This window comes from Platalea leucorodia (genome assembly GCF_965183815.1).
Source record: "Platalea leucorodia genome assembly, chromosome: 5".
NCBI lineage: Eukaryota > Metazoa > Chordata > Aves > Pelecaniformes > Threskiornithidae > Platalea > Platalea leucorodia.
Window position 1 is genome coordinate 95087955 of NC_138827.1, and position 21973 is coordinate 95109927.

Below are 21973 nucleotides of genomic sequence, written 5' to 3' on the forward strand. Positions count from 1 at the left end.
GATGTGTCTTAACCAGCAGAACAACAAACTGAAAGGAAGTCCTAGATCTGGAGGGGAAAATCAAAACTGACTGAGCTTGTTTAAACTACATGACTTGTTACTGAAAGATGCAAGATGCTTGTAAGTCATTTCTCTATGACAGGGGACATCTTCATTGCTCTCCACTAACAGTCACTAATAGTACATTAAAATACCATATAACATCTTGAAAGCCTTCCAAAAATATGATATGAAGTATGTGTGCTATAAGCAAACAATAACAAAAGCCTCAAGAGTCATAGGTGAGAAAATAATTTGTATGAACAATTTTTATTTAGGTATTTAAGGTACTGGACTTTAGATCAGTAATTTTCTACAGATAATCTCACCCCCACTGGAAATATATTTTCACTCTGTCTCTTTGCTAGCCTGCTTATGAAAGGCCAAATATCAGAAAATATTTCTTTCTTTTTTATGAAAAATAACTGTTACAATTAACTTTATCTTTCACTTCTCAGGCCTTCTTGAGAAGACTGGAAAGCACTTTATGTACATCACTTGACCACATAAGCCCTTAGAAAGCAGGAAAGTAGCAGGCCCACAATTTAACTGCAAATAATAAGAGGTGAGCAAGGATGTCATCGGACAAGCTGCCCACTACTGATCTCGGTAAAGCAAAGAGCAATTAACAATCTTCAATTTTACAAGGTTGGCTTTTTTTTTTTTTTTTGTAAGACCCCTCTCCATGCCCCAAAAAACCCAACCCACAAAACCCATACACAGATAAGTTGGAGGGTGGCGAGATAAATATTTATATGCACAGGAGGTGTTACTGAGGGGCACTAACCCCCAGTTAAAGGAGGTATGGACAGAGTACAAGCAACTACAAGCTACTGCTGATGGTAACTATAGCCCTAATTGCTTGTGTCTGCATCAGTTTCTCTAGCACTGCCTGGAGTAAGTCAGGCTAAGAGCTGTGAACAAAATCTACGTATTCTAGCCCTACAGTCTTTTTGTACAGCTACAGTAAAACCACATGAGAAACTTACTAGGATTGAGAAGTTGCTCTTTAGAAATATCTATGTTTGGAATTAGTCATTCTCTGACATTTTCAAAAGGAGGATTTACCTGGCTAAACAATTAAGTTTATCTCTTTAGTTGATGAGGGAAACTTAGCTTTCTTCTCTGATAAAGCCCGAGTGGTGTGACCCAGAAGCAGCAGAGATACAAATCACCAAGTGTTGCCAACTATGACTACTTGCTTGCCCTGCTTTCTACTGTTCCTGAAGCATTCACATCAGCCCTAAGAAAAGCTACATGCATCTTTGGTCTAACCTGGGACAAACTTTTTAAAGTTATAAAGATGAGTTCAAATTTAAGTTATCCAACAGAATTTTTGAATAAAAATGATCAAAGTTTTGAAAAATCTGATGATATTAAAGTAATGGTGGAAAATTCAAGCATCAAAATTCTCAAAACCTAACAGCATCACTGTAAGTAAATTACAAGTAACAAAAAAAAAGCCAAATTTGAGCATTTTGGTTGATTACACTATTTCTTTGATGGTAATACTTTCAGGTGATGGAATTCATTCGCAGCTGCTCTAGAAGTTATATAGACCATGGTGCTTCATATGCTTGACTTGCTTAACCATTCGGTGATTCCCATACTGCATAAAATTTGTGAATAGTATGTTTTTCTGGTACATTTACACTTTGAAAGAGGCTACAGTTGCTCAAATCAGCATAATGAACAAATGACTAAATTTGTACAAAGCAGAGGTCGACAGTAGGCTTTAAATCAGAATTCATTTAGTTAAGGGTGAGCCTCCATTCATCTCCATTATTTAAGCAGAGGCAATAAATTCAAGACAGGGAGAAATGACACTAAGTGCTTAGGAGTACACCCTCTTACAAAATTATTCCGTTTAAAACTCCTTAAAAAGACCAAGGCACCAATACAACGCTTTGGATGCAAGAGAACGTGATGATAAGAAATGCAGAGAATATATCATGCTAAAATAGTATTAGGCATAACTATAAATTCCCTTTGCTTTTCAAATAAGTGAGTGTTTAAAAGAAAAAACATTTTACTCTTGAGCTAACTTTTTTCTCCCTAACCAGTTCTCCGCTAGTTTTTGTGCTTCCTTTTTTATGTCAACATTTTGGCAAATTCCCAGAAAACACTAATGACACAAATAGCAGTGTCTTCATTGAAAATATAAGTTTCTAAGCTGCTGAATAAAAGCCCCCTCACTTATTGAAGTGAACTTCAATAAGTGAAACTTATTGAAGCAAATTCTCTGTGCTGTGAAAAAGAAAACAATAGTTAAATGTAAAAATGTGTTGTATGATGGATTCATAATCAGATTACTGATCCCATGGCTGAGAACTGGTGTTAATGAAGTTATTACAGAGCTTTGATCAGAACATGCACGGAATCCAAGACGTGCAAAATGGTAGCAGTTTAAAAATACAGGAGGAAACTGACTTTTACATCATTGTAACTGTAATATTGCTTTGCAAACTTGCATAACAGAACTTTAAAACTTTGCACTTGTGATTAAATGTGCTTTTTTTCTCTCTCTCTCAACGGGAGTTGCAATTAAAATGGTATGTTTCTTGGTCCGGTACACACTTTAAAACTGTAACATCCCTTAGTCATTAAATTTGCCACAATTTTAAGATGTATTTCAGCTCGGTTCCTACCTAAGTAGATCCCTGTATCCAAATATGCATATAACTGCCTGGGCACACAAAAGCACTACCAAGTTTTCTACTGCATATGACCATCTCTGTAATTACAAACATTCATCATCCGCTCTAAATTTTCATTTAATAATTAGAAAATACGCTTTTGCTCATTCAAACTACGTATCTAATCTGGTAGGGAAGTAAATCTTGTGTTTTGGGTTCTGTTTGAACCGTGCTCAGCAAGATGTAGTCCTGGAAAAATCTGAAGTCCCTAACATAGTGCATCAAATGTAAACTACAGAAACCTAGAAGGTGCTGCTTTGATCCCAACAGGTAATTCCAAGAATGTTACTGAAATGGTAATTTCAGTTCAAGTTACAACAAGAAACAACATGCTTTATTTAAATGCCATTAACCACAGCAAAGTGTTCTCCACGGCAGCAAAGCTAAGTCATCTAGGTAATTTTTTGATAAAATTCCCCGGGGTAACAAAAAAAACCCAAACAGACCAAAAAAAAGTGAACAAATAGCAGAAGAGCATGCCAAAGCTATCACCATTTCCATTAAAGTAAACAACATTTCTATCTGTAATTAATATTACAAAGGACTAGAAACTAAATTAGGATGCATAATGCATTAAGAAAAGACAGATGACATCTTCGTATTATTTAATCCTTAAAGAAGCTATTTTAGTAATAGATTCATAATGCTAAAAAATTCCTCTGTATAGCAAACTGCTTCTTTATATGTAATGTTCCTTCCAAAAATCAAGACTATAATTACTAAAATGTCCACTAGATGCCTTATGTCCCTCTTAATTATCTGCATGTCTATTAGCCAAGACTTTCTCTTTTAACCACAGGATTGCATTATTGCAGTCTGTAGGACAACATCTTTCATCAACAGCTTCATGTTGCAAGCTGAACCCCATGCAGGCCTCCCTAAGTGAATCACAATCAACATTTTCTTAATCAAAAGTCTGAAGAATTGGAAGAAATTTGGTTATTTACAGACTTCAAATAGAAAATGTTTTACTTAATGGAAGCATCTATACTTGTTCAGACATTTTCTTGTTTTTTCTTCAACACTTTTCTGTAAGCAGACTGCACAAATTATTATATTAATACATTATTAAATCTAAAAATATTAAATAATTGTCATAAAACATAATAATCAATGATCCTTTATCTGAGTGTCAGTGAAAGCTGAAGGCAATAGAGTTTAGTTTGAAAAAATGAGTTCACTTTGTAAATAGTCGAAAGTACAAACATTTTATACTCAACTCAATAAGAGCAACTGTAATACTGTCTGCACAAATACAATAAGTATCCATTAAGCCCTCTGAAAGGAGAGTTAACTGACATTGTATACATAAAAGCCAGGTAAACACCTATTCTTATTCTCTTCATTCTAAAAATATAATAATCTGTTTCCTATACCAACATTCTAACACCTGGATGAACCTGAATATCTTCTGGGGAGAAAAAAAAAAAAAAAGCCTATCTTCTTTTAAAGATTTTAAGTAATGAAATCCACTACATATTTTTAATCATTTTCACTGAAAAAAAATTCCACTTTATTTCCCTTCCAAATTTACCTAGCTTCACCATCTGTTCATTGCATCTTGTCATACCTTTGCATCTGCAAAGGAAAGAACTCTCCATAGGCAGAAAATCTTCTTGCATAGGTACCATCAGACTGGGATTTAAATTCCTTACTAGTTTCTCTTGGATAGAATAGAAGGCAGATTTGCCTGACCTCATATCATTTAATCTTGCAGCTTCACCATCAACCTTTTCCAGTTTGACATGTATTCAGACACAAAGGCAACAAAAGTGGACAAAATATTGCAGAAATGGTCTAATGACTGGCATATATTACATTTTATTCCTCTTTTCAAAACTCAAGAGATCTCCTAGCATAGTAGGTAAGAGAACTGCATGGACTCCCGTTAAGTCAGTTATCTATCATGATCTCACATTTCTCATCATTTACTTTCCTACATAATTATCCTGAACATATACAAAATCTGAACTAATGATCACAAAGGTACAAATTCACACTGAAGAGCACCAAAGTGATTATTCTAAATCAACCCTGGTTACTATATATTCCTAGCACCTAGCTTACCATTCCAATTTCTGCATCACCAGCAAACTTAACAGTTGCTATTTGACATTTTCTTCCAGATCACGGATATAAAAATTAAACAGAAATGGATAAAGAAAATACTTCTGCAATATCCAGCGGTTTTCCTGGTATTACCAATTTACCTAGCTGATGAACTTATGTGTATTTTTCTACATTGTGAAGTATTTTCATACCAGTTTACCCATCTTTTTTTTTTTTTTTTTGTCTTTCCATTTTTAATCTCTTTTCTGGATTTTCATTTTCTAACCTACTATAAAGAGCCATCAAGTTACTTCCTGAGTGAGGGCACATTGTTTGCGCAGCTAAATTAGAATCTCTTAACCACCTCTCCCAACTGCTATATCATATCATGTGGCTATGGTAGCAGGGGGAAAAGGCTCAATGCTGATATAAAAAAAAAAGAGAGAGAGAAAGAAAACCAAACCCGACCTCACCCAATACTTCATGGAAAAAAAGCAGGTTGATATATTACTAATTGCACCACTTGGCACCTCTGCTGGCTGAAAGAGACAATTAACTCTCTTATACAGCAGCCCTTGCAGGACTGGGCTGATATTTTTTTTTTTTTTTTCTGATGAAAGCCATAAGAAGAACGCCACAGCTGCTAATCCAGTATCTCGACTGGCTCTATGTTGTTGGCTATGTATGTTTTGAAAGTTCAACTAGAAACTTTTCATAGTTCAACTCACAGAAATTTGTTTGTAAAACTGAGTTAAACCAGTATTAAGTATCTTTCACTAAAAAGAACTCACATTCTTATGATAATGGAGACAATTAGTATATGAATGTTGCTAGACCACAGAAGGTTATGAAAGTTTTTGGTTTCCATGTGCCAATATCTAAAAGAGGAACTGGTTCCTTTATTATTTACAAAAATTTGTACAAAAAATGCTCATGATTTAATCAGTTCTCATTAAAAATTTGAGATCCAAAATTTCACAAACTATTTTAAAGAAAGTTTTGGACCCAGTATCAAAATATGGGAAAGTAGTACATGAAAAATACATTTTATGTACTACCAGTGAAAAAGTTTAGTTTAAAAGTGTAATTGAAATGTAAGGCATTTAAGTTAAATGTTTTCTTCAATAAATCTGTATTTCCTCATTTAATTTGTAGGAAACAAGAGGAGATGATGAAAAAAGACACCGAGGAAGGCAGAGAAACAGTATAGTTATTTTTAGACATCTAAGACCAGCCTCATCTGTTAGTAATAATGGCATCATGCCACAGCAGGTGAAAATTAGCAGGAAAGTGACTGAAGACACGGCACGTACTGTTTGTTGCTGTGCTTCAGGTGTTACTGACACAGTGACCACAAGTGCACTTAGAAGGCAGGGAACAGCAGCAGCCTCTGAAGGACAAGAGGCAACTGCAATGGTGCTATCAGACATTTATTGTAGAAGAAGATAAAACATTGGCAAAAGTGAGAGCATGGCAGGATATTAATAAAATAGCTTTGTTGGTGGGAAGGAATCATGAGAAGATGATTGCACTAATGGTGTTAAAAAATCAAAAGCAAATCCCCAAAAGAAAACCCAGAAGGCTGGAGCAGAGGAAGTTCTATCATTCAAAGAACATGATGATAAGTATGTAAGCATTTCAGAAGCACAAGTAATGAGTAAAACATGCATACTACAAATTAGAGAGGCTGAAGTATCAGGATTTAGCTAGCAAATGCTATCACAAAAAGGAGCAGAATGAAAAGTCAAAACATGGTACAAACATCATGAGTATGTCCGCTCAGAGGAAATCGGGTCTGTCACATCAAGAAAAGCAGGGAGATGACAAAGTTGGAAAGAACCTAAGGATGAGGTTCCATCTAATTTAACAGCTCACTGCTGCCAGAGGAGAAAGGAGCTTTTCCCTCTACTCTTTCCAGGTACCCTTTTCCACCATTTACCACTCCTTGTTAGGTCTGGACCTCCATGATCTAGTTTAAATCATTAACCTGACAGGAAACCAACTGAGTAAAAAAAGATTAGTAAATAAAAAAAAAAAGTCACGGAAGGCCTACAAGTGGCAGAGTCAGCACATGGAAGAAAAGAGCAAGGACCAACTTCCCTCTCATGAGCTCCTAAGCACTGAACTCTGCCACTCGTGAAACAGAAGAAATTCAGTTGTGGAGGAAAGAACCACAAAGAAAACTGAAAAAGAGAGATATTGGAGAGAACTGAAGAATAGGAGAGTGAGCATCACAACTCTGAGAGTTGTTTCGCTGTTCTGTAGCGCAAGTTTGTCGAGAGCGTACAGGCAGACCGTTGGTAGGTTAGAGGGAGATGAATTGGGGAACAAGTAGATTATACACTCAATTCTTTTCAAAGATTCTAAGCGCTGGAGAGAAGAAACTATTTCATGAAGAAACAGAACACTTCACTTTGGCTCATAAACACCTGTAAACAGCATGCCTCACACTGGCACTGCCAACACTGAGCACCGCCAAACAACAAACACTGCTGGTTCTGTTTTCCCGTTGCCTTGAACCTCATCAGCAGAAGCATTATCCTAACCTTCTTAACTTGGCTTCTGGAAGTCTATACTATAATGAATCCCTCCTCTCCCTGACATATTGAAAGTTGAAGGCTGTAGCACTTTTGCAGCTAATTAGCAGGGGCTCCCTTCCCAGGCATGAAAGTAGTGCCAAGAACTACACAGAAGCAACTCAAGTGCCACATGTTAAACGTATTATTGCACCAAATTGATCCACATTTCTATTTGCGAACAAGTAGATGTACATGATTAAAAGCTCTACTATAAAAACACCTTGGTCATGCAAGCATATTTAGTACTGGACAACCTGAATCTTGAGGCAAGTAGCAGGGGAAGTTAATTTTTTTTTATCTTTAAGAACAAACCAAGTAATTGAATTTAAATTGCTGCAACACTGTTTAATTGGCAAGTCTAGCCATTATCTCCCAAAAAATATTTTAAAAAGTAACTTAAATCCCTCATTAAACATTCTAGTGCCAAAAATAAGGTGTAAATAAGATTAATTCAGTGAACAGAAGCTACTCTTAATTTCTTCAACTCAGTAAGCCACTTGCAATATGGAATTTCTTCACATGAGTTCTAGCTACAAAACGTATTACTACACTGCACATCTCGTAGAAGAAAAACCCTGAACATGTGCAGACACACACAAACACCACACACAAAATGAAGTGGCCCACTAAGCTCAGCTTGCCAGACTTTTTTGTTAGCCAGCTTGAAAGTAAATGTAGGTTGTCTATGGCGAGAGAATGCTGCTTCAGCAGTTCAGAATGAATTTCAAGCCTGTTCTCTATTTTATCTTTTGTCAGTGTAATGTATTCAACGCAGTAGTGAGCTGACAATTTAAATAACTACATTTTAAAACAAACGAAGCATTGATGTTAATGTGTGAAAATGGTCCCAACCCCTGGGAGTCCTGGTTCCCACCATTGTTTACTCTGACAACAGGATATAATTGCTTACTTACTTGGCAGCAAACTTTACCATCTGCTTGCTTGCATGCTGTCCCACAGCCACAAGAGCCTGGATATTAAACTGCTGCTGACGCAGGACTAAGAAACACTGCTTCCCTGAATACAAAGAAAAACAACGCAGGTGTATTAAGGACAAGTTACTCGAGGTCTTTGTGAATGAGAAAAAATGCTTTACTACTTTAATATTAAGCTGAGCTTTTAAGGGAGGGAGTGGGGGGTGTGTCTCTCTCCCTTGCCGCTGCCACCCCCCCAAATAGCTACATGAAACTGGTCAGCTCTGCATGCACACACACCAACATTAAAATAAATCAAATAATTCTGCCTTACGTCTATAAACATGCGAATGGACATTTTCTAAAAATAACAATAAGCTTTCCAAGATAAATAATATCTAAACAAAAAATACCAGAAATCGTAACTTTTAAAATATCTATTGTTCTTCAACTGCAAGAAGTAAATCATACTTTTCCGTGTTGCTTTGCTCACAACTATTTCAACTCTACATTATTTTAAAAGAATTTTTTTCTCATCTTCTCAAACTAAAGCTGTAGAGTTCACTTTACAAAGCTGCTCTGAGAGAAATAAGCTTGATTTTGCACCACAGGGACTAAATCAACAATGTTCATTCTATAATACACCACACATTCAGAATGAAGGGGAACAAAAGGAGTATTGATTCTGGTGAATGACAAGAACCTAAAAGACCCAAGTAAAAATTCCTGTAAGAGCAATTTATTCATGAACAGCTTAGGGAAAAAGAAGTTAATAGGAATTAATAATAACTTACAAAGAACATAATGCACTTTGTTGACTTTTAAAATGGGTATTTCCAAGTCAACAAAGCTCTTTCTAATCTGTTTAGCTGACAGTTACAACCATTTCATATTTCTCCTCACATCTTTAATAATCATTTATTCCTTAACTTAGATTTAAGGAAATATGATTTTAAATGCTTCTTCCTCAGAGAGAGAAATTAACAACAAACACTTCACTGTTGTACCTGTATCTGATAAAATGCATCAACATAATTTTAATTCCAAGTTCTGACTCATAACATTACAACATTTCCATTTAAATGGTGAGAATAGGAAGAAGCCAGAAGCTTTGTTATAGACAGCTATTTCCCAGTTATTGTTGACTTACACTATAAAACATTAAAATCAACATATATCTAACTTGAACGCTGACACTAAAAAGCCAGTTGCAGTTTTCATTTGTGATTATGTAGATTACCTTTCCTGACACATAGCTACAGCTAATTTAAACAGTATCAGAAGATAAATGCAGAACATTTGACACACAATCTGATGAAAATAAAAGCAAACATATAAAACTAGTACAAAACATTATTAAAAATTGACATTATAATTAGTGGAAATAACTAACCTTATCCTATGATGGTGATTTCAGAAATGCAACAAAATTAATTCTATATTTTCAGAAAACAGAGTACAACTATTTCCGTATTCCAGAGGCTGCAATATCTAAGTAAAGAAGCCAATATGGTATGGATGTACGTATTTCTTGCAGGCAAACATTGAGACACAGATATAAATTGGAAAAGTACAGGCTTCAGAAACTAAATAGAGCCTTCGGTTGTATACATGCTTGTGTTTCAGATCCAGCAAGTCAACAAATGAAGTAAAATTTTTCTATAGGACACAATATGCTAAGTTTCTTTGGATAAGCTAGGCGTATCTCACATCTGTGACACCTCAGTATTTCTTACTTACATTGTGGTTTGATGCAATATTTCCTAGAAAATAGTATTTGTCTCCATGATTACAGTCACAAATAATTTAGCAAAATATGATCAATGTTTCAGCAATGATGTATTAGGTATTCAAACAAAAAATACACAGCTGGAGACAGCTACAACGTCACTCAACTAGTAAATATTTAAGGAGAAGATAGTGAAATAAGTGGAGGGACCTGCTCTCATACTAATCAGAAGCAAAAGTTTGTCAGTTGTACTTAATCCCAAACACTAGAAATCTGAACAGTATCTGCATTATAAAAGGACTCATATCTTTTTGTCGTGAGTAACAGTAGTTGTTTTCATGAGGAAAGAGGATGTTTTGTAGAATACAACCATTTCTAATCACACAGAAGATAAGTGATCAAACAAACCTCACTGACAGGAATAGTTAAAATACCACAGTTACAAAGACTGTAGGAGGAAACAACTTTTCCCAAAAGAGCTGAAGGCGTGCAAACTGAAGTATCAAAAAGACAAGTCATAATCAAATCTAGTTCATGATTAGATGCCTTTCCAGATCAAGAGACGGAAAAAAGGAAGCATCAGTGAGAAAAAAATTGGGATTATGGCATGTTCTCCGTGTGTTTCAAAATATTTACATGGTATTTACCTGAAAAGTGTAAGACCAACTTTACTCACATTCAACAGTAAACTACTCTATAGTTTCTATAAAACAAACCAATACTGTGTCCCACATGAATGCCTAAAAAGATGAAAAGTTGCAAAAGGAATTTGTATAAAAGGCATTTGTATAAAAAGTGAAAAATGTTTGGTCATATAAATTAATACATTGCTAGTTACAGACTTCTGCCAGCAAAGAGAAAACTTTATATAGTTTGCTATAAAATTTGGTCCAGTATTTAAACTGCTCTTGGTGGTACTCTTATTTTCAGACATACTATTTTGATGTTTTATAAACCTTTGCTTTCATAAACCAAAACCAAGTTCAGGTCTAACATACTGTGCAAGTCCCAGCTGTCTCGCAGAACCCAGACTGATTTCCCAACTGCTTTTCAATGATAAATGTGATCAGTAGCTTAGGTTGGCTTTAAAATAAGGCCAGAAATAGCATTTATTCAATCTACAATAAAAAAGCACAGGGCCCCAAGCACTTTAATTTTAGTACAACCCACAGAACATCCCAACACCCCATTCTTTACACATCCTTCAGTTAATTTCCATCAGACTTCATGAGTGGCTTGCTATACGAGACAGCTGGATTCTGCAATTGTTCATGTTCTTTTTTTTTTGGTTTATTGGTCAGAACGAGACAGGGTTAACTAAAGGATATGTTGGTTATTTAGGAGTCAAATTCAAGCTTCTGAGAAAAACTAAAGCTATTTCTGTGTAAGATTTTCCTGTTTCCTGCAAGACTTTCCACAACGGTAGGAATGGCACCACGATGTGTGTGGGAAAGGCTAACATTACTTTTTACTCTTAAACATTTGCTTTTCTTGTAAGATTCTTTCCCCCAAAGCTTAAGTAAACAAGCATATGGCACTCCCTAGCAGCATTCCCTGAATGTTAGAATTGTTCTGTGTTGTCAGACCAAGAGGGAACAAGAAGCACCATCAATAAATTGAGAACACTTCATGCCCATAATCAACTCCTTTTGCTTTCATTCTTCAGGTTGTGTTAAAGAGTTTTGAAAATTAGCATTGTTATTTCATGAAAAAATGTAGTCTTCCCTGAGGTGAAAGGTGGAGGATGACAAACAGCTTGTTGTACATTAATATTGCCATGTTACATATATGTTACTCTGATTGAAGTAAATGCATATATCATGCAAAATATCATATATAAATGCAATAGAGACCATAATAAACAACCACTGAACTTTACGTTATTTTAAGGGTCTGCATAGACACCTGTCTTTAATATACTAAATTCTGTTAGTAGTCTGAACTCTTCCTACAATTGCAAAAGAAAAAGCCATAAGGATACTCCTATTTGTATACTGATAGTAACATTTAAATTAGATAGAGTGTCTCCTGTCTGAACAACTTCAAGTTGTAATGACCAAGACTTTCACAGCTTTTGGGTTTGACAATTTCTATACATAGCAAAGAGAGACTTCCATGTAAGACCACACTACAGAACTGTTGAGGAAATCACAGAGGACTCCCTAAATTTAAAGATTCCAATACAAATTAAAATGTGCATTATATGTATATATTTACATGCAGTTCCTTATTTTAACTGACTGCAGCACAGACACTCATTAGGAAGGACATTTTTTTAAGAAAATGAAGCCTCAAAAAGAGAAATGAATCCGGTATCTGTGACAATATTCTGCACTGGATTCTTGCCCCTAATTTGCATTATTCCCAAATCTAAGACTACTGCTAAGTTTCATTCGTGAAGATAATTTCTTTACGCTCTTTTCTTTCAGCTCTTGGGAAGACAAGGTATTTATATCTCACTACAAAGCTGCCAAACATAACTGAAACCAGTACAACAGTTGTCAGCATCTGATGTCAACTGAAAAGGCCAAAGCCTATTTAAGTTTGCATATGGCAAACTGATCTCCAGAGAGAACTTCTGATTCCAGGGAAGAAATATGGCTGTCAGACAGCCAACTATGACAGCCCACACTACTATAAAAGGATTTTCCCTTTGTCCTGTTAAAGAAAGCTGATGTTTCTTATTTTAAGTTCAAATTGATATAATCAGATACTGGTAACTGAAAGTAAAAATTCTGAAATCTTAACACAGATTTTTGTTTCCTGTCAAAGAAAAGATATAGTGAAAATATTCATACGCAGCAGAATAGACGTGGCCTGTCTGACAACTGATACATTTGTAATAAAAGTATGTTTTACAGTAGAAGCTTGTAACTGTTTTATCTCACAATTGTTAACACCCAAAGGAGAATGACTGTAATATTTTAAAATTCCTATTATTTACAATTGTCCACACATTATGTAGTAATATGATAAAACCAAAATTCACTTTTACTACAATGTAATAGTACCCTATTTTCACTCAGCTGAAAACAAAATTTCCTTTTCCCCTCTTGGGAAAAGACAGGTGGAAAAAAGAGAAAATAACCAGTCAACGTGAACACTGAGTGAACACTGAGTAATTGGGTGGCAAAGTTTTCTTGTATGCAAGACATAACTAACAAGTCATGAAGCCAAAATAAACATTCAAGTTATACTAACAAGACGATGAAATAAAACCAAAATTGCTGGACGCATCTCACCTTTAGCTCTGCTTGTATGAATTCTGCCACGAACCCAAACCACTTCATCAGCCTTCTCCACTGTCAAGTCTTTTATTCGAATCAAAACTCTATCTGAATTACAGAAAAAAAATGTATTTTAAAACTATTTTCTTTAAGCAAGACATTTTTCACTTTAAACTCCAAATACATTTTCTATCATTGCTAAAACTTATCATAAATCCAAAACATTATTTTTTGTATCTACAGCATAACAGATGTACTGAAAACGCCCAAGATCCCATTTTCTTTCTCAGTGAATTGTACTTGATCAAGTAGTTTTAAATTGGTTCAAACTTATTGTTTGACTTACATAGCAGGATCAAACTGCACTAAAACAAAAGCAAGACTTACTGTAGTTTACGGATGGCAGAACCCAGCATGACTACACTGTTTTTGATAGGACTTCACTGTGCTGCACTGTACTACCTGCACTTATTAGTCTGAATTTCTGCTAGCTAAGGGATGTCTGCCCCACTCCACTGTGTGATGTGAAAGTTGGTATGTTGAACACAGCAAAACAAAGGCTCAGAGGTGATGGGACTATTCTCTGTATCTACATAGGTAGGGTGAACATCACCATAAAATAATTACTATTTAAAATAAAGAAAAAAATCACAAATAAATGTGCATTATAAATTAAAAGAAGATTTATTTTGATAAAAACAATAGCATTTTGGAGCAACAGTAAAAATTATTTTAAGAGAGAATCTCTTTGACAACCTGATCAATCCCTACTAGCACTGCAGGAGCCAGGATTTATCAGAAAGAACCCTTCAAATTCTATTTACCCAAGAAAGCTAAATAACAATAGGAACGCATGGTTCGCAAAGGACAGATTTTGGATAGTAAAGGAAAAACTAAAAATTATCAAGAAAAATATTTTTAAATAAGTCAGGACTTTAAAAACTGTATACAACCATTATGAACTGCCAATATGCTGGCTGCATGCCACTATTCCTTGAAATGTACTTGCTTAATTTTATTTTTCTGTAGATTTTTGGCCAAATGTATTTTTGCATGGTCTCAAGCACTTATTTCTTAGAGTATCTACAAATCAGTTAGAGGATATACATAGCATTACATAGAACCTCAACAGTTCTAACAGCTACACTTACTCATTTACAGTTCGTATGTGGTTAAAAACACCGCTTATTTGACCAAAAAGTCTTCAAAGGAGATACTGATCCTTATGGGTCTCTTCCAACTCGAGATATTCTATGATTCTATGATATGTAACACAAGCAAATTCACTCTCTCTGCCTTTCATCACAGACTTCTCCCTTGTTTCAAAATAACATTAATTTTACTAAGACACTTCCACTCTAGACTTTTCCCGCCAGAACTTTTCCAAAGTTTGCCTACCGCAGGGTACCATCTGCTGTTCTGGACTCCTTCCCTCTGTCTCTGAATACCAGTCACAGCTTGCCCTGCAAGCCTATTATTCTGCACTGGGAATTTTAGGGGGTTGAAAATGTTTATTAGCTTATGCTCAGGGCAATCTAGGTTTTTTTTCACAGACACACATCAAAACCAGAACAGAATGAAAGCACACAGAGAAGTGTGATAGGAAATTGACTCAAATATATTAATAGTGTGTGTGCGTGCACGTGTGCACTGGGGAAGGGAGAAAGGGGAATAAAGATATTATCACTTGCCAGCAACTTCTGATGTTCAAACTTTATCAGTATAGTACTATAGGAAACATGCAACCAGCACAACCCATGAGCTTTAGTATTTCCAAGAGTTTGATATTCAGACAGTTAAAATTACCTCAGTCAACTTAAAACTGTATTGTTAGAAACTTAAAACATTTTCCAGGCACAAGCATAAAGACAGAATGAGGTGTTACCCTTTTTATGGATCCTTAGTGTTTCAGGAACCATCTGTATTAGATAAATATTTTAAAAAGTCTTTTGGATACATAATGGTTCATGTTTCATCACGACTAAACAAGACACCTTTAACACAAAAATGTTTATATGGTATGAATTATTAAAAACTCTTTCACCTTTCATAAAAAGGGTAATAAAACAATATCCAAAAAGAGACAGCATAAAGTCATTTTTTCCAACAGCAGATCACAGAATCACACAATGGCTGAGGCTGGAAGGCACCTCTGGAGGTCATCTGGTCCAACCCCTGGCTCAAGGAGGGCCACCTAGAGCCATTCATCCAAAACTGCATTCTGACGGTTTTTTGGCATCTCCAAGGATGGAGACTCCACAACCTCCCTGGGCAACCTGTGCAGTGCCTGGTCACCCTCACAGTAAAACAGTGTTTCCTGATCTTCAGAGGGAACCTCCTGTGTTTGTTTGTGCCCATTGCCTCTGGCCCTGTCAATGTGCTTCACTGAAGAGAGCTAGATGTAGCAACTGTTATGTCACTTTGCCTCCTTCAACACTTCCCAAATCTAGTCATCTTTTCCTCTCATTTCTAAAATGCCAGTAGTTCATGATGATGTCTGCATTTGTTAGTGTAAGCAATCCTTTGCCTTTGTCACTCATTTTCTCTCGTCCAAACAACATATTGTAGCTCAAATCTTCCCTCTGTACTCTCACATATCATTTCACCTGGAATTCTTTTCAGTTCATTTCTCTCTCTTCCATGACAAAAATGAAGCTTCTTGCTCTCACCTTTAAGGTCCTCCCACCATACTCTTCAGACTACCACCTACTTGCTCTTTCACAAAAGCGAGCTATACTCACATTTTCTGTCTTCTTGCCACATAAACACTTACAGACAATTAAATAATGCAAAAATAAAAGATGTTTTAAACCGTGCTACAGTTGCAGTGAAGACAAGGGAACAAAGATTTTAAATGAAGTTCAAACAAAACACTCCCTAAGTCTGAAATTACACTTCCAGCCCCATTCAATATTCATGCTATCTCACCTTCATTGCCATTTTGAATCATGTTTAAGGGGAAACTATATTTTTTCATTTCCTTCATGTATAGCACAGTCTCTTCTCTTCAACACATTAAATATGCTTATCTTTCTCTCAGAACTCTAACCTCTTCTAAACATGGGACGAGTGGATAAAAGCCCAAAAAACTGTGTAAGTTATACAAGACAAAATCACTTTTCCACCCTGAGACTCCCATTCCCTGCCTGTCACATCAGCCTGTTTACTAAGTTCATTTATCTTGCATCATGGAGTTTTGAACAGTATGATCAATTACTGCCCCTGTGAAGTGCCAGCATCTTTACAATGTTGGATAAATTTGAAAAAGAGACAATAATTTTAATAAAAAAATCTGAAAGCCAAAAGCAGTATAAGATGAAAGCAGCTTCCAGGGAAGGGAGATGAAAGCAATGGGGCTGAAGGGAGAAAAAGGGAAAGGCAAATGGAGTTTTACTAGAAATCATAGCCTCAAGCAGGCAAGAGGGACTTAAAGACATGACGTAACAGGAAGCGAGAGCATCAGATAGCCAGGGCAGCCAACATTAGCAGAAGGAAGACTGAAGTGGGCCAAGAATGAAGGCACAGGTGTGTGTGAGACCAGTGGAGCAGGGTGGAGCATCTATGCATCTTTGTGAACATGTGAAAAGAGTTTTAATTTGCCTGCAGAGGAACAAGAATCTACGAGTAAGGCAAAAATAAGCCTATGCCTTGGAAACGGAGAATAATTCGCTCTGATCACTCTAAGCTTTTTAACTTGCCATGTCCAGCCAGCATCTTCAGGACAGCACAGCTACTACAGCAAGCCTACAGATGCCCAGCTGAGCTCCTACCCACGTCTGCGCTGCCTCTATTGTCTGTTGGCTCCAGTTACCAGATGGTATGTGGATCTGCACAGGTCATACCACAATTCGTTGTTCTGACTTAGAAATGGCACATATCCACACAGACTTCAGAAACAAACAAGATTAATACAGTACAGACGGGAACACTCGCATTGGTGCTTCCCCGCCACCCCCTGCCCCAAGCAGCAGCTCCTCCAAGACATTCAATGCAAGCAGAATACTTTGGGGACAAGCATACGTACACTACCGATGCTGAGTGATGACTTCACCCTCCCGTGAGCCCTTTGATAAGAGCTCTCCCTGGCAGAAACTACTGAATCTTTAAATAAGAGGGCATTAGGCTCAAGGAAGGGACTAGGCTGATCTTGAACTTCTTTATTATAGGCATTTTGGTTTTTACTGTTACCTAATTTTGGTGTTCTGGATAACCATCTTCTAAAAAAAAAGAACAGCAGGAGTGTTGTAGGTTGTATTTTAAGCCCAATGGAAAACCTACTCAATCCTTTCCATACACTGGCTGAGACTTTTTTTTTAAACAAGGATCAAGGGGACAACATATTTAAATACAGCATCCAGCCTTTTTCATATAGTTTCCTGTAGCTTTCGCCATTTTCCTTCTCAACATATTTTTTTCTGGACAGTATTTTTGAGTGTTTCTTTTGAATATGAGACGGTTGGCAGGGTAGACTTTCTCCATGAGAGTAGGATTTGATCCACCATCTCAATCTGCCAGCTTGGGTCTCCCACACAGTTGTTTGCTATGGGGTGTGAAACTGGCAGAGGAAACACAGCTTGCAGAAACTCCAGTGAGCCAAATGCCATCACGTAAGAGCACAGAGAGAGGAGATCCAACAGGGCAATCTTTCAGCCTACAGTCAGCAGTGCAGGCTAACCAGTCAGATGCTAATTTGAAGTTACCTTTTTCTTAATATTATACCTTTTAGGTTGTGACTGCACACCAATTTATGGATTGTTACGTGGTTATGCATAAATATGGATGGCTCCCATCAGACCTCTAGCCAACTTCTTTGACTTTGCTAAGCTGGCTATGCAAGTTATTATTAACATGTTGAAATGGATCAGCAGAAGATGCAGCATCAGGAAGAGGGAGACCACAGCAGCCAGCAGTTGGGCTGGCTTACCATGCGATTTCAACTTTAGTTCCCTTTATTTGACACCTAGTATGTATTTTATTCAATAATGACTGTTACTATAGCCCCTAGTGATTTTCTCATCCCATTACATTCTTCACATAATGTTCCCCTTCAGCTGGTTTTAACCTGTGATTGCTTTTGTGGCTCCTCCTCTTCCGTACATTCTGCACTTCCCTTCCTAAGGGAGGTCAACCAAAACAACCATTCAGAGGAAAAAAATCACCTAATCACAGATGATGTTCCTTTTTTAGATTTCACTATGAAGAAGTTACAAGAAGCCAGTCTATTACCTTCCCTCGTTCCTGTTTCATGCACTGAATAATATGAAGATTAGTATTTCTTGGGATGTTGGTCTGGGAGATTGTTCTCTAGCTGACAAGTCTTTCTGAATCCCAATTCCCCAACAGTATAAAATGAGCAATTCCTGAATTCACAGTGGTGTGAATAATGATAAAACCCATAAATATTAATATATAATATTAATGGATTTGGTGGGTATATGCAGGAATAATGAAAGCTGCATAAGCAGACAGATATCCTACTCAGAGAGAGAGCACTGTTGCAGCAAGCCATAGCAGAACTTACTGCAAACAAAGAAAAAACCTGACTTCTCAGGACTCAGTACATTATAAATAATAATTTAATAATTAATAAAAAAAAAAAGCCTGCAGTCATGGACGGAGACAAAAAACGACAAGCTCTGTAGGGCGTGGTCCAGGCAAGGGCAAAGATTGAGATTCCATAACCTCTCTGGACCCAGCTCCAATATCCAATCACACTTATGATTTTTTTTCCTTGTATCTAATCAGAATTTCCTTTGTTCTGACTCCTGTCCATGACCTCCTGTCCAATCACCACACACCTTCAAGACTCCGGCTTTATCTTCCCTACACCCTCCCATCAACTAGCTTTAAACAGTAATAAGATCACCACAGCTTCCTCTTCTCCAGGCTGAACAAGCCCAGCTGCCTCAGCCTCTCCTCAGAGATCCTGTGCTCCAGTCCCCCAAACAATTTCAAAGCTCTTTGTTGGACTACCTCCAAAACGTTAATGTCTTCCTTGCACTGGAGAGCCCCAAACTGGACACACTACTCCAAATGCAGCCTCGCAAGTGCCAAATGTATTCAAATAAAGGGAAAGAATGGCAGCAGGATTTGAATGAAAAAGTTTGGTAAATGATTTCTCAGACAAGTACTATAGATATATAGTATCTTTTCTTCCCCCCTCTCTTTTTAGAAAACTTTTTTCATTTTTTAACTGACCTGGTTTCTCTTGGGATTGTATCATTGATGACACTCCATATCTTTCCTTAGCATAATCCTAAAATGGAGGTGAGAAACATACATCAAAGAAGCATACACAAAAAGATGAACAAAATCATTACAGATTTAACTGAGGTAATACAAAACAATTCACTATAATATTAAAGTCAAGAAATTGTGTTTCATACTCTTTGACATATGCAAGTGAGAGAAGATAATTGTGTCCTGTAAGAAAAAAAAATTCCAACAACAGCAAACACACATTAGGATCATTATTTACTACACACATTAGTATGAATGCTTCTGTAAAGAGCCTACTCCTGAAAAAATATTTGAGTCCTACAAAAGTAGATCCATGGCTAAGTATTTCCTTCCAATATTCAGGCACACTAAGAAATCGTGCAGATCGCATGTCATTATGACAGCCAAAGCAAGCTTGACTGACTACTAACAAAATCTGTTAGGTAAGACCCAGGGGAATGGGGCCTCTTCATCATAAAGATCACAATTCTAGTTTCCCAACTAAGCCCACTCATTTCCAAATAAAAAAAGTCTTAGTTTATTTGTTTTATTCTATTCAATATATGAACCTAAGTTCATTCGAAATACTTTACTTGGGGGGGGTGGGGTGGGGTGTCTCCGTTTCTCCGCTTCTAATGAATTGTGGCCCACGTATAGTTTTACAGAAGCCACCTATACTCAGAATTCCTTACTGCTGACGCATTCTCGGCTTTTCAACAGCAAGCAGAACTCAATTTATAACAAAATGAACTGATGCTAGTTATTAATACTTTTTTTTTTTCCTTCTTGAAGAAATACTAGCCTGCGACTTTTCAGCAGTGATCTGTGATCTTCAAGTAAAAGACAGAAACATCTGCCAGGCCAGCAGAGGCCACCGGTGCCCCCGCAGAAGTGCCCTGCTATGGAGCAGCAGCCCAGGTGTTTCTGCAGGGGACTGCAACGGGGAAAGGGCACAGGGACAGGGCAGGGCTGTGCTGCTCCTCATGGCTCCCTCATGGCTCCCGCAGGGCCTCCTCCACCCGCACAGGCGGAGATGGGGCTCCAGCGGGTCTCAGGAGCCGCTGTGTGACCGGAGCGGGGCAGAGCATTTCAGTGAGGCACGAACCGACCGGGCCCGGCCAAGGGGGAGGCGGACAGGCAGGGCAAAAGCGAAAGGCAGCTCTGACCTCGGGCCCGGCCAAACCCCGCCTCGGGCCCGGCCTCCCCACCCCGCAGGGGACGCTGCCGCCAGCCCCCTCAGCGCCGGCCCCTCGGGCGGCTTCAGCGCCTGGCTAGGCCGGACCCTGCCCCTTCCCCCGCTCGGGACAGGCAGCCTCGACGCCGCGCCCGCCCTCTCCCTCCCTCCCAGCGGAGACCCACATCGGCCGCCGACGACTCTTCGCTCTCCGGTCGGCGCTCCTGGCCCTGGCCGCGGCCGGCGGCGCTCGGCATCTTGCTGCGGCCGGCGCGACCCCTCACCGCCCGCCTCGGCTCGGCTCGGCCCTGCGCCCCACGCCGCTTCCGCGCTCCCACCTCTCGCGAGACCGCCGCGCCTGCCGTCCTATCGCGAGAGCTGAGCCCCAAGGGCGGGCGGCGGCGCCGCTTCCCGCCCTGCGGCGGGCGGGGCTGTGGGTCGCCGCCGCCTCCTCGCCTCAGGAGGCGAGCGGCAGCCCCAGCGGTCGTAGTCACGACAGTGCTACCGTGCTGACGAGACTCAGCGGCTGCGGCCTGCCCTGACGCTGAGGTGTGCTGGTGTGGGCCGCCACTCTGAGGCGGGGCAGCGGGTGGGTTTGGTTCTCGCTTGCCCTGCTTCGCAGTGTGGCACGGTAAGGCCTGAGGTAACGTGTTGGACTGTGAGGTGGCTAACTAACGTGCTCGGCTCAGCTTGGTAGCCAAACCAAAGTGCACTTTTGTTCTATCTCCCTGGCAAACTTGGCTTGCCAGTGCTTGCCCTGACAGCAGTTCAGTCACCTGTCTGCCCGCCAATCCTGCTGTTTGTTATTAGTCAGCTAAAACCCAAAGTAGGTCTGGTGATGTGGGGAGAATGAACGTCAGCGCAAATCCAGGTGTTTCCCTCCAGCTGGGTGCTTAAATCAATGCTACGGTATTGAGGCCGGAGCTCGCTGCAGGTGCCAACTTTCAAATGACAGAAATCAAAGTTGCAAGCAGCTGTTGAATCCTATGGCCATAGGTTGTTTATTTTGTGCAGGACGAGGAGGAGTTAGCTGTCCTGATTTAAATGGCAGTTTTGAATTTTCACATTTGACTAACTAATCCCTCTTGCGGTATCGATTAGAGTTCTTCACTTCCTGCCCTACCGTTGTTTATTTTACAGCACTTCGTGCTGCATTGGTTCAGCATGTCTTCTTGTGGGAATCCCCTTGCAAAGTTCCCCTTCTGACTCTGCCTCAGAGAATTATGCACTTCACCATGAGACCGCATAGCTTTCACAAAATCCTTTCTTCTCATGCAAAACAGTGTTGCAAAGAATTAAGATCCAGTAACTGAGAAGGCAAATCACAGTCAGTTTTCATACCTCCTC

At 38.5% G+C, this 21973-nt stretch overlaps 1 protein-coding gene across 1 annotated transcript in view; it reads right to left on the minus strand.

Moving 5' to 3' along the window:
• The window catches only part of DARS1 (aspartyl-tRNA synthetase 1), a 39906-nt gene extending 18958 nt beyond the window's left edge, over window positions 1-20948 (minus strand). The window contains exons 1-4 of the mRNA XM_082312816.1: window positions 20812-20948; window positions 19432-19489; window positions 13249-13341; window positions 8278-8380 (exon numbers count right to left, since the gene is read on the minus strand). Of these exons, the coding sequence (XP_082168942.1) occupies window positions 8278-8380; window positions 13249-13341; window positions 19432-19489; window positions 20812-20883 (326 nt within the window). The 5' untranslated portion in view covers window positions 20884-20948. The remainder of the gene's footprint in view (window positions 1-8277; window positions 8381-13248; window positions 13342-19431; window positions 19490-20811) is intronic.
• Window positions 20949-21973: the final 1025 nt, after the last annotated feature.